Source organism: Vipera ursinii (assembly GCF_947247035.1).
Source record: "Vipera ursinii genome assembly, chromosome: 3".
Lineage (NCBI taxonomy): Eukaryota > Metazoa > Chordata > Lepidosauria > Squamata > Viperidae > Vipera > Vipera ursinii.
In genome coordinates, this window is record NC_139516.1 from 42,703,197 (window position 1) to 42,717,682 (window position 14,486).

Genomic DNA, 14,486 nt, shown 5'->3' on the forward strand with positions numbered 1-14,486 from the left:
AAACTGGGCAGAAGCATTTCTCACCAACTGAGAGGGGATGGCGGTCAAAATTCTCTCTCTCTCTCTCTTCAGCCCACACTTGCTCTCATACTCTCTTGCACAAACCTGTCTGCCTTCCCCGCTTTGCCCAATGACCAGATGAGGCTAGGCACAGAGGAAAAGATACAAGACCCACAATCTGGGTGGAGCTATGTAGAACAGAGTTAGCACTTCACTGCAGCCAGCACGAGCAAGTAGAAAACGAAAGAAGAAAATCCTACTAAATCATTCCACATCCTCTTACCCCTGTCCTCCTCTTCTAGGTCTTACTATACCACCCATTCCCTCTTCCTCTTTCAGCTACAGGCTGCTTATTTGCCTGAACTACAATATGCTGAAGTTTAAAATAACATGGCCTGTTTCAAAAAATAATTCTTACTTTTAGATTTCAGTAATGAGTTAAATTAGATTGGATCATTTATTTTACCTTGAGTATGAGATGGAACGACCTTTAGAAATTGCCCAAAAAATTCAACTGGTCCAAAAAGTTGCAAAAGTGCTAACATGGTCACTTAGCAATGAATATGTTATCTGGCCCTCGAAAGATAGAATTTGACTTCTGTTATCTTTATGAGCCTGATTCAACAAGTTGAGTTTGGCTGTGTAGCCCTGAATAGTCAAGGCTAAATAATAAGAAAAAAAACATATTCTTCCTATTGAGCCATGCTGTTTACAAAGCCATTATCTTACATGCTTTGTTTTGGCATAAGGCAAATGGAATTAAAAAGAAGAACATCTCCATGGGGGGAGGGGGCAGCACTATGACTCTAGATTTCCACTCCCACCACCACCACTAATAAATGACACTCACCATTCCATAACTATCAGGAGACATTTTCGACCCTGGTAAAGATTTTCATAGACATCCATGATCTTCACAATATGGGAGCACTGAGATGCTCTCCAGTGGAGTTCAACTTCTCTTCGAGCTTTTGGACAGTCTTGCAACATCTAGAAAGGACAACAGAAGAAAGAATGATTTCTCCCTTAATTTGGGAAACACACTTGAGAGCATCTTTGGTCAACATTGATCACTAGCCATAGGATACTGCAGATTAGAATCTCAATTCCTTTACCCATTGGGAGCTAGATTTCACATAGTCTACCCATAATAACACATTCGTTAAAAATGAATGATTTACTATTTTATATATCTGCCACTTCCAAGTACTTCCTTTGGACTCCTGGGATAGCGTGATTATTTTTTTTAGTTTGTTCTTTGGTTTGGGGGTATTACAGATTTTAAGGACCTTTCCTAAATCCATATCCTGGATAGATATTTCTCATTTTGTGGTAAATTGACACAAACCCTTCAAAATCACTTTAAGGGCTTCACAAAAAGAAACTAACTTAGGAAACATTTTGAGCCCTTTAAAAACCTCTCAGTTCAAAATAAAGCAATCACATGTGCCCTCTAGTGGTAGACAATTATAGCCTATAGACTCTGGGTATGTTGTAATAGTAAAGAAACGATTGTGTTAAGATTTCCTAGTTGGCAGCAAAGAGCTGGAGTATTCTGAACGTCTTTGCTGCCATCTAGTGTTGCCCAGATTTCTGCAGTTCATGCCATTTTCATAACTAAAACAACAGAAAATAAAATCCGCTTAACAAGAATAAACATGGCCAGATATGGAAAGAGGTCAGGCTCCTGCAGCTTTGTCATAGAAATTAATCCTGGTGAAATTCCTAATGGTAATTCTAAATCAGAGTCTTCTGTGATTAGTTTAATTTGTACCAAGCACAGAAAAATTAAGGCTCTCTCTGCATGCATTCCTCTAAGACAGGCATGTCAAACATGCGATGTCACATGACGTTGCATAATATATCGTGGCTTTTTCCCCATTGCCAGTAATTGGGTGGGCGCAGTTTCACATCCAGCCCACGGGGCAGCAGTTTGACATGCCTGCTCTAAGAAGAAAGTGGGGAGGAGGAAACCAGAGTGCAAGGGATGACTTTATAGCTTGATACTAGATCATCAGTGTGAGTTTGGTGTAGTGACTAAAACATCAGCCTAGAGGTCAGCTAGGTGACCTTGGGCCAATCACTTTCTCTCAGCTCTACGAAAGAAGCAAAGACAAACCATTTCCGAAAAACCTTGCCAAGAAAACTGCAGGGACTTGTCCAGGCAGTCTCTGAGAATCAGACCACAATTGATCAGAAGGGGGTGGTGGAAATCAGCAGTAACTAAATATTGGAAGAGAGATTCCACTTTTCAGATTTCACTTGTTATGCCATTAGTAAATATTGCTTCCAGAATTTTAAAATAAAAGCCTTCTGCTCTACAGAGAAATGAAGAATCTTGTAACCTCAAAAGATACACATGTAAACAAAGGGAAGCTGTAATGGTTTCATTTAATCATAAGTGAAAAACTTCTTTAATTGGCCCAATTGTTCCCATGTAGTGCTACTTCTTTAAAATTAGCCATCAGTATTTAAAGGGAAGTTGTGGATAGTTCCAACTCTTTACACGTTGCTTTTAAAAGTTATCAAATGCATATCACAAGAGTAGGCTTAAAGTGGAGAAAACTGGATGCAGGCTTCATAATCTTCCTCCGTAAATTTAAATATGGTTACACTGCTTGTTGCAGGCAATGAAACCTGTACAATTCTCTCTGCCCATTTGCTCAGAAATCAAGTATGCAAAGCATGAAAAGAATAATCCTGACTGAACCAATACAATAATTCAGATCCTGGACATTTATAATCAATCTCTTACAAAGCTCTCTGTGCATACTTCAAAAATGATTTGGAAGAACTACTTTAGACCTTTTTCTGGTTTTTAAATGAGCATATTCCTTGAAGCAATAGTATCTTTTTTCATGCTTGTGAGGAAGACTGAAAAATTGTGTGGGATACTTTCTTTAATAAACACTGGAGAGATGTTGTGCTCATACTGACATAAGCTCCACAGAACTTCTGAATTTGTTTGAAGCATGCATAGCTACACATTTACAAACTCCTTCCTAAATATAACACAGAGACAGAGCAAATAAAAATGAATGATAAAATGATGCAAAACTTTAATGATGCAAAATAGAAACAGTCACAACACAACAATGGGAAGAATTATGGACCAAATCCATAACATTCACTCCAAGCCTAAAGAAAATTGATACATAATATTTTACTGATAGTCTACAGCAGGGGTGTCAAACTCAATTTCATTGAGGGCTGTACCAGCATTGCGGTTGCCCTCAAGGGGCTGGGTGGGTGTGGCCAGGGTGGGCGTGGCCTACTGGGTGGGCATGGCTAGAGTGCTATGGCCTACTGGGTGGGCGTGGCCAGCTCTACATCGTTCGCATCAAGGGTACCTATGGGGGCCTGGGCAGGAGTGGGACAGATCTGAGGGTCTCTGGCAGAAGGAGGGTCTCTGGGCCAGGACCAAGGCAGTGGGGGCCGTTCCCTCACTGTTTCCAGGATGGCTTCACGGGCCGCATGAAACCACTTCACGGGCCGGATCTGGCCCCCGGGCCTTGTGTTTGACATGTCTGGTCTACAGCTCCAAGATAGATGAATCATACAATAATAATGTTGAAAATGTCATGGAGCAGAAGAAACATTTTATCACATGTAATAGACACATATCCAAATTCAAGCAACAATGGTTACTATATATACAATATATTATACATAAAGCAAATACAAACATTTACAATGTGGTTTCTAAGGGGGGGCTACGTGTTTATAAATACCATAAACTGATCAAGATACAAAAAACAACAAAATACTTATCTATTTTTTATCAACTTTTTTGAATGGCTTCTTTTTGTTTATATTTTTTTCTCTTTTAATATGCATAAACAACAAGAAGTAACTATAGAGTGGAGACCTTAAATATTAAGTGTTAAATATTAAGCTTAAGACAAAAACCTTTATTAAATAACAAAAAATTAATGGGTTTTGCAGCTGTTTTTCAATATCACACTAGTTGTGGGTATACAATTTTTAAAACCTCATATTTATTAATATTAGCATTTTAGAAATCATAATAATGATTCATTTTCCTTATCTTTAAAGATTTATATTACATAAATTGCCATAGTACTAATCTCTATTTAATACTGTACAAATGCCACTGTACAATACCCTAATATGTGCTGCTTGCCTTTCATAACAATACTTACATTTAAACATTTAACTCAAGAAAATCACACACACTCTTAGATTGTAATGAATATAATTGACAAGCAGGAAATCACCGCAATACAAAGCCAATTGTGCCACCTGGTGGCAAAAGTTCATCCAATCTTAATTATCCCACTTTTCTTATATAAGTAGCAAATCTCCTCTTCAAAATGGTATCACTGAAGGAGTCCAGACTAAATAGCTTTCCCAAGATTCATTTGGTAATCCTGAGTTTCCATTATTTCTCAAGTCTGAGTGATCATTAATTTAAAAAGCAATTAAATGTGAAAACTGCCATGAGTCACTCAGGGATAAAGAAAAGATTTATTTTAAAAAACCAATTGTCAAAAAAAAACTATATTCAAAATTAAAACTTTAGTTTGTAGTTTCTATAGAAAAATGATAATGAAAATTCTTGCTGGATCAGACAAAAATCCTACTCAGTGTAGCATCCTTTTTCTATGCTGGCCATTTCACTGATAAGAGCACATGAGGGCAACTTCAGCCTCCTGAACCTGTTCTCCAACCAAATGCTTCCCTGGTAAGTGGCCCCTGGGAGTTTTAGTTATCATAACCTTGCCTAGCCCCATAATCCCCATATACAGGCAACCAAATTGGCAGCCATCATGACATCTGGTGGGTACAAAAGCTGTAATTCCAACTAGATCCTGCCCAGGGTATTTTTCTTGGTCCCAAATCTTCTAACTTTCTATAATGGTATGTGGGAATGACTTTGGAAAACAAAAAGATGAGCTGCAAACTATGCGCCCATACTGTGAGCTGACAGAAGAAAAGGGGCATGGGAAGGCACTATTGAAGGGACCATCCCTAGTTTCCTGGAAAGTACGGTAATTCAAACTTGGAAGATTGTCTTATTGTAACCCTACAATAAAGTTGGTGCTATTACTCATGGTTTGTGCTTCTTATCTGGACTACCTTGAAGTGGCTTCACTTCACACTTTCAGCATCTTTGACTGATGCTCAGTTGTTGCTATGAGAGGAGAATGTTTTCTCCTCATATCTTCTCTTCCTAGCTAAATCATTCTATAAACCTGGAGCATATTCCTTGCTGGTCACTCAATCCCTTCCCCCAGATTATAACTTTTCCTCAAAAAGGGATTCTTCTATCCCCCTGAAATCTTTTAGCTAATTTTTTCATTGGGATTCTTTTGGCCATCGTGGAATGCAAGTGCCCAAAGAGCACAAAAGCCACATTCCGTCTGTGAACATTTCACTTGAAAGAAATAACCTCTCCTCAGACTATGATGAGAATTGTAATCCTATATAACTGGGGTGGCACCAGATGACAAAAATTAAACGTTAAATATATGCCTCTTTGTGACACAGACCTTTTCATATTGTTTACAAGAAATATCCTACTGCTTGATTCTAAACTGTGGCTTTTCTTTTTTTCCTAAGGAATGTTTATCAACCTAGCAAATCCTCCACCATTTATCTATGTGCAGCTAACAGTTACCACCTTTGGGAATAAAACTGTAAATTTTTAATTTACTTACTGTAAACTGTGCCTGCTTGTAAATACATAACTTTGGGATGTTTGATGGAAGCTAGATTAGATGACAACTATAATTTGGAATCAAAATTTCGCTTTTTTTCCTAATCCCATTTATATCCCGCCCTTCTCCAAAGACTCAGGGCGGCTTACAATCTAAGAAGCACAAATCAATGTGCTTAGCAATAGCCTTCATTCTATGTATATGCCTGTTTATTAGGGCTTTCGGGGGGGCCCAAGCGGCTTTCCCCCCCAGTTTTTTAGCAGAAATTAAGGCACAACACATTCTACCCCACCCCTTCAGAAAATATAAGCCAATACATGCTTGTATTGCTGGCTAAATCTAATGTATTCCTGGATGACTGTTTTCAAGAGGAACTTTCAATCATGTGATAGTTTCTCCTTCTGCATGGAATTTGTGTTATATTCAGGCAGGCAGCTATGGTTTAGTGCTACAATGCATCCCTGGCAAAGAAAAACCACTATGTTAACTTAGAAAACTACTGCCTTCTAGACTCTGGGGTATCTGGGGTCTAATTCATTTAATTATATGTGAAGTATACATTCTTTTTAGATTTTGATGTTAACAAGAATAAACTTCTCTAACAAGGAACAACAGCTTAAATGAGAAGAGAGAGGAGAGAGACAGAAAGAGAAATAAGGCCTTACAGAGAAACATGATAGCCAGCATTTGACTTAGGTTCTCAGGTCACACAGATAGTTCTCAAAGTAAGTCCTGTCTTTCAAGTTGTTGTTGTTGTTAGCTGCGAAGTCGTGTCCGACCCATCGCGACCCTATGGACAACATTCCTCCAGGCCTTCCTGTCCTCTACCATCTTCTGGAGTCCATTTAAGCTCACGCCTACTGCTTCAGTGACTCCATCCAGCCACCTCATTCTCTGTCGTCCCCTTCTTCTCTTGCCCTCGATCTTTCCCAGCATTAGGCTCTTCTCCAGTGAGTCCTTCCTTCTCATTAGGTGGCCAAAGTACTTGAGTTTTAGCTTCAGGATCTGGCCTTCTAAAGAGCAGTCAGGATTGATCTCCTCTAGGACTGACCGGTTTGATCGCCTTGCGGTCCAAGGGACTCGCAGGAGTCTTCTCCAGCACCACAGTTCAAAGGCCTCAATTCTTTGGCGCTCAGCCTTTCTTATGGTCCAACTTTCACTGCCATACGTTGCAACTGGGAAGACCATAGCCTTGACTATACGCACTTTTGTTGACAGGGTGATGTCTCTGCTTTTTAGTGTGCTGTCTAGATTTGCCATGGCTTTCCTCCCCAGGAGCAAGCGTCTTTTAATTTCTTGGCTACAGTCCCCATCTGCAGTGATCTTGGAGCCCAGGAAAATAAAATCTGTCACTACCTCCATTTCTTCCCCATCTATTTGCCAGGAATTGAGAGGGCCAGATGCCATGATCTTGGTCTTCTTAATGTTAAGTTTCAACCCAAGTTTTGCACTCTCCTTCTTCACCTGCAACAAGAGGCTCTTTAGTTCTTCTTCACTTTCTGCCATTAGAGTGGTATCATCTGCGTATCTTAGGTTGTTGATATTTCTTCCGGCAATCTTAATTCCAACTTTTGATTCATCTAGCCCTGCCTTTCTCATGATGTGCTCTGCATATAAGTTAAATAGGCAGGGCGACAGTATACAGCCTTGCCGGACTCCTTTCCCAATTTTGAACCAATCAGTGGTTCCGTGTCCAGTTCTCACTGTTGCTTCTTGACCCGCATATAGGTTTCTCAAGAGACAAATAAGATGGTCTGGTACTCCCATCTCTTTAAGAACTTGCCACAGTTTGTTATGATCCACACAATCAAAGGCTTTAGCATAGTCAATGAAGCAGAAGTAGATGTTTTTCTGGAACTCCCTAGCTTTCTCCATGATCCAGCGTATGTTGGCAATTTGATCTCTAGTTCCTCTGCCTCTTCGAAATCCTGCCTGCACTTCTGGTAGTTCTCGATCCACATACTGCTGAAGTCTAGCTTGTAGGATTTTAAGCATGACTTTACTAGCATGAGAAATGAGTGCAATGGTGCGATAGTTTGAACATTCTTTGGCACTGCCTTTCTTTGGAATTGGAATGTAAACTGATCTTTTCCAATCCTGTGGCCATTGTTGAGTTTTCCAAATTTGCTGGCAAATTGAGTGTAGCACTTTTACTGCATTGTCTTTTAAGATTTTGAATAGCTCAGCTGGAATACTGTCACTTCCACTAGCTTTGTTGTTGCTCAGCTTTTCTAAGGCCCACTTCACTTCACATTCTAGGATGTCTGGCTCGAGGTCAGTGACCACCTCATTGTGATTATCAGGGACGTTAAGCTCATTCTTGTATAGTTCTTCTGTGTAATTTTGCCACCTCTTCTTAATCTCTTCTGCCTCTGTTAGGTCCCTGCCATTTTGGTCCTTTATCATGCCCATTTTTGCATTAAACGTTCCCTTCATTTCTCCAATTTTCTTGAAAAGATCTCTGGTCCTCCCTATTCTATTATTTTCTTCTATTTCTTTGCACTGTTCATTGAAGAAGGCATTCTTATCTCTTCTAGCTATTCTCTGGAATTCTGCATTCAATTGGGTGTATCTTTCTTTTTCTCCCTTGCCTTTCGCTTCCCTCCTTTCCTCAGCTATTTGCAAAGCTTCCTCAGACAGCCATTTTGCTTTCTTGCATTTCTTTTTCTTTGGGATGGTTTTGGTTGCTACCTGTTGTACAATGTCGCGAACCTCTGTCCATAGTTCTTCAGGCACTCTGTCTATCAGATCTAATTCCTTAAATCTATTTGTCACCTCTACTGTATATTCAACAGGGATATGATTTAATTCATACCTGAGTGGCCTAGTGCTTTTCCCTACTTTCTTCAGTTTAAGCCTAAACTTTGCAAGGAGAAGCTCATGGTCTGAGCCACAGTCAGCTCCTGGTCTTGTTTTTACTGACTGTATAGAGCTTCTCCATCTTTGGCTGCAGAGCATATAGTCAATCTGATTTCTGTGTTGACCATCTGGTGATGTCCATGTGTAGAGCCGTCTCTTGGGTTGTTGGAAAAGAGTGTTTGCTATGACCATTGTATTCTCTTGACAGAATTCTATCAGCCTGTGCCCTGCTTCATTTTGCACTCCAAGGCCAAACTTGCCTGTTATTCCAGTTATCTTTTGGCTTCCTACTTTAGCATTCCAATCCCCCATGATGATAAGAACATCATTTTTTGGTGTTAGTTCTATAAGGTGCTGTAGTGCTTCATAGAACTGGTCAATTTCATCCTCTTCAGCACTGGTGGTTGGGGCATAGACCTGGACTACTGTGATATTGAATGGTTTGCCTTGGATTCGAACTGAGATCATTCTGTCATTTTGAGGATTGTATCCCAGTATTGCTTTTCCTACTCTTTTATTGACTATGAAGGCTACTCCATTTCTTCTGAAGGATTCTTGCCCACAGTAGTATACCTGATGGTCATCTGAATTAAATTCACCCATTCCTGTCCATTTTAGTTCGCTGATACCTAAGATGTCAATGTTCAGTCTTGTCATCTCTTGTTTGACCACGTCCAGTTTTCCTTGATTCATGGATCTTACATTCCAGGTTCCTATGGAGAAAAAATCTTTACAGCATCGGACTTTCCTTTCACCACCAGACATATCCACAGCTGAGCGTCCTTTCGGCTTTGGCCCAGTCGCTTCATTCTTTCTGGCGCTACTAGTACTAGCCCTCTGCTCTTCCCCAGTAGCATATTGGACACCTTTCAAGTAGACAACATCAAAAGAACTACATAACCTCAAACTTGAAGGGGAGGATCAGCTTAACATTACCGCAACATTTGTCACAAGCCCACATGGATAGTTAAAAAATCTATCATACATGCAGCTTCTTTCGACGGTCAGAGGTATTTTCAGGGAATTTCATCTTCTCTAGCACCTGGACTTACGGTAAGTATTTTCTATTAATGTCAACCTTTCCTGACCCTTAGCCAGAAAACTGTCAAGGAGTATTACAGTGTAAAGTTCAAGATAGAGTAAAGATTTCCTTCTACTTAGGTAAAAAATGTGTTTCTGGCTTGTATCGTTGCAAACTATAATGGGCTCACGACTGACTTGAATGTACTTCCATACAGAAAACATTCTCCATATTAAAAAAAGAGCATGTCAAAGAAAAGAGTTCTAGATAAACCTAATAATCCGGAATATTTTTTTAAAAAAATGTAGAAGCATTTAATCATTTAAATTCTCTCCTACATTTTGACATAATAAACTCAAGTAAAAAACAAGATAAAACCTTCATCCTCTTTAACATTCTCCTCAGGGACATATTCTTCAAAGTATGTGAAGTACAACTAGTGTTGCCACCTAGAGTTGACCCATGGCAAGATGGGCAGCAAATAAGTTTAACAAATAGTATTACCGTTCATGGTTGTATTTGGGAGGTAAACAATAGAAATATTTTTACAATAAACTTTACTTGTAGGATGCATATGGAGAAAATAATACGCAGGGGAAGAACTGTGGCATGGTAGATCTTCCAAAGCATGTGACAGATTGCGGGAGTTCTTATCCTAGGTCAGATTTTCCCTGACAGCTTTAACGCCTCCCAACAAGGGAAGTATTCAATCTACTCTGTCAGCTGCTCTACCTTAATTCCATCCAAAACAAGCTTGAAACTCCTTTACCTTATTCATCCCTGGAAGCCTTTCCAGCCAGACAAGATAATTAAATGAAACTACACTTTGAGTATTTCTAATATTAGAAGAAAAGGACAAATACCAGGGTACTACTTTTATCTGATGTCTTCTTTGTAAAGTTCAATGGAGCATCACAGAAGCATGGATTAGGTCAGCATTTCCCAACCTAATGCCCTCCAGTATGTTGGATTCCCACAATGGCTTACAATTCTAATTGCAATTTCAATATACATTTGGAGAAAATGATGAACCTAATAGTGAAAGCCACATAAAAGACCTAATCATTAAATAAACCACTCCCTTCATCCTGCTCATTTACTACTGCATTTTTTATTTTGCAGTAAGTCAAGCTAATGATTTACCAATGTTTTAATCAATTAGAGAATTGGGCAAATGCAGTCTCAACACCCAAATCAACCATTCCAATGCTCTTTTAATCCATGGAACTCCTTCTCTTGAATCTTCCACTTCAAACATTATTATTTTCTTTTCTTATCTATTCCTTATCTATTTATTATTTATATTGTCTTATCTATCGTTTCTTTTTATTGGGCTTCATCAACATTAGTTTAAAGCCTGATGAAGAATATCTCTGCTCTCCAGTTCAGGGCAAAATATATACAGACATTAAAAGGAAATAACAGACCCCAGAAACAGTTATCTAACTAATAATGTGTGAATGGCTAACAGGTCAGTCAGACTATCTTTTTTCACTCAGCCCTTCTTTGCTGGTTGACATAGCAGCTGTCAGTACAGGCACAGGTGTGCATCAAGATTCTCCAAGCCCCCTGGTCCATAATGTAAGAATTTGGGGGAGGGGAAGAGGAGAGATATAGACAGAGAACATAACATTGCTGCCCTTGAGTGTTAAACTCTCAAACTTTCAGTTAAAGAAATCATTTTGCTGAAGGCAGATAAAAGGGCTTCCCTGGAGGCCAGCCTGCCACCAGTGATGCCAGACCCACAAATCAATGACAGTGTATGGAAAGAATGCAGCACTTGGCAAGTGCAGAATGTCTAGGATCAAGTCAGCTACTAGAGCAATCAAGAGAGAAAATGGAGAACTGTGGTTGAGGCAAGGCACACTCCAGAAATTTTAAAAACAGAGGACAGGAGGGACTCTCATGCCAATGAACTCACTTGAATTTCAAAGTTCTTCTGGGCCAAACAGGCAGAAGTCTTGGCTACATGTTACAAAGTGGGGAAGAAAAAAAAAGTCTTCAGAATCAAGAGCATATCAAATAGTCAAAAAAAAGCAATAATGTGTGCAACAGGATCACAAGGCCCTATTTAGAAATACCAGATACTAAAGGGTATGTGCCCTGCACTATGATCAAACAACAGCATCATACAATACAAATGTCATATTGTATTTAAAAATGATGAAGTGCACATATTCTTGTAGAATTTTTTAAGCAAACTAATTTGATTTTACTTATCGTACAGCACTACACATAGCTGCAAAAGTCACAACTTTTTAAAAATCTAATTTACACATGGCATTAATTACTAAATTCACAGCCATTCAAACAACACTGGCATGGAGACTTCTAAAGGTCTAATGCCATCTTAAAGTATATATATTCACCAGGTGTTTAATTGTGTCTGGAAGATAAGGTACTATTTTCAGGGTTTTGAGGAATTGTGGTTTTAAATTTTTATAGATTTTCTTACAGTTTTTTTATAGTTAATGGTATGTAACTACTTTTACCTTAACTGTTTGTAATCAAGTGGGTTAAATATTTTAACTGCATTTTAAACTTTGGGATTGCTTTAAAAATAATAATTTCACATAACTATTATAAATAAATATGATTTGAAATCTAAAATAAAGAGAAAAATCTTTAAACATCTGAATTACAAATGAATTTAAATAGGCAATAAACCATTCCATATCCGACATCACACATTAACTGTATTTTCAGCACATGATTGTATTATGCATTGAGTTGGCATTCTGGAGATGCCTCCCTTAGGTTTAAAACCACACATTCTATGTAACAATTGACACATTTAATTGATTGCATGCGAAAAAAATGCTAGCATTACTGAAAGGATTAAATGCTCTTGTAAAACAAATTAGTCTACTAAAAAAAGGAAGGAAAAGCAGTAAAATCAGAGGACATTTTATAAATATCTATGCCATATTAAGTCAGGGAATGAATTAAATAATATTTTAGGTAAAGGACAGTAACACAAAATCTAACAGATATATATTTGCTGTTCTACGGTATGTGGTGCCACACCATGGGTGATAGCAATTGCCCACAGATAAGCTGATCTTAACTTCCATAATATGAAGTACGTTATTTGAGCCAGACAACACCACCACCAAAGCACTTTGGCAGCTTTATTCAAGATGGTGGTGGTGCCGATGCTGGTGCTGGTGTTGTTATTAACAGTACTAAGACTACTATGTTGACAGTGCTTCTTCCTATTGAAAAAAAACATAGCAGAAGTGCAGGTGGCCTCTGGGCAGAATAGTAGGACACAAATCAAAATGAATAAGCAAGCAAATAAATAAACAAGGGGGGGCACTGTCTGTCAGCTTCCCACTGTCAGATAGGAAACATGACAAAGTGATTTTATTGTAAGGCTACATTAACAGAATCTTGCAAGACTGAAAGTACAAATCTGCCACTGTCTCTTTTTATCACTTGATAAGCAGGGGCAGATCTTTTCTAAATGTCTTTCTCTACCCATCATTCAGGTGCGGGCCCACACACCCCTCCACACACACACACACTTTTTGTTATCGTTCCCTAGGCAGCATTCTCTTCCCCTTGCCTCCCAAGTTCCTTCTCATATACCATTACACTGTCCTTGGAAGCTACATTTCCCCCCACCCACCCCCAAAACTAGCTGTCGTGATTCTGCAGTGTCCATTCAAGAAGATCCTGGATGATCAGAAGAGAAAGCAGACAAATGGTCACAATCAAGTAAATATATCTATAAGGAGGAAGTAATATGCAGTGTAATGATTGGAAAACAAAACAGAAGGTTAAAGTCAATTATTTTTAGCTTTCCTTTCCTTTCCCATTATGATTATAGGTGTCTTAGTCACTAACTGTATTTAAAACCTCTTTTAAAAATAATTGCTCTCAGGCAGCCTTGTCTATATGATAAACATTCTGTTCCATCAAAAGAGTTCTAAATACGATACGGAAACAGGAAACATCAGCACTATAAAAAGCAAAGGACATAATAGTCAGAAGAGGCTAGAGGAAGTTCCTGCATACCCTCCCTCCCATGAACTGACTGTGAAACTGGGAGATCCCCAAGCCACCCCACCCCCAAAGTATGGCCTTTGAGTTTCAAGGCCATGTGATTGGAAAAATATCTACCTCTATTAATAGCAGGCATGCTTAACCTTAATATTTGGCCTTCCAAGCTTTTGAAAATTGGATGAGGTTTCTCAAAGGAGCCACTTTCTGCTACATATATTTACTTCAGAAATTAGTAACTCTATTCAAATTTCAGTCTTTAATATCTTTTTTTATAATGGTATATAGGAATGACCTTGGGAGACCGGAGGGAGACCTGCAGCTTAGGCAATAGATAGCCTGATGAGGCAGCTGAGTTTGCAGGTCAGGGAAAAGCAAAACAGTTTAGAAGAGATGCTCTCTAGTTTTCCAGGGACTAAAAAGAGAGGAAGGGAAAAATATTTATACATGGCATTTTTTGAAAATAAAAAATGTAGATGACTACAGAGGTTTGCTTCAAGTTGTGTTCATCTGCCTATGCAAGGGATGAAGATGAAAAGACCACAGCAATAGGTTGTGTGTGTTAGCATGAGGTCACATCCATTATGGTTACTATTATGAAAGCAAGCAGAAATCCCATGGTAGTCCAATGTGATCACCAGCTCTAAAGGTTGTTGCCTACTAATAAAGAGGTAGAGGTAATAGTTCATTAACTAGATTTTCTAATGGAGGGTTGTTTGAATTCTGATATGACCTACAAGAGATCTCTTTGATCCCATAGGAAAAATACATCAATTAAAATAGAAACACAATGCAAATTGTTTTATTGCAACCAGATTCAGTACAAAGATAGTTTCACAATACCATCACTAGCTAGCTTGATTTTCAGGGAACTCACTTTCAAAATAACAGTATATCAAAATAACTAACAGGCTGATTAA

The 14,486-nt window shown here is 38.7% G+C and overlaps 1 protein-coding gene across 1 annotated transcript in view; it reads right to left on the reverse strand.

The window, feature by feature from the left end:
• MAPKAPK2 (MAPK activated protein kinase 2) overlaps positions 1-14,486 on the reverse strand; it is a 68,945-nt gene that overhangs the window by 15,920 nt on the left and 38,539 nt on the right. The window contains exon 2 of the mRNA XM_083358444.1: positions 851-990. Within this exon, the coding sequence (XP_083214570.1) occupies positions 851-990 (140 nt within the window). The remainder of the gene's footprint in view (positions 1-850; positions 991-14,486) is intronic.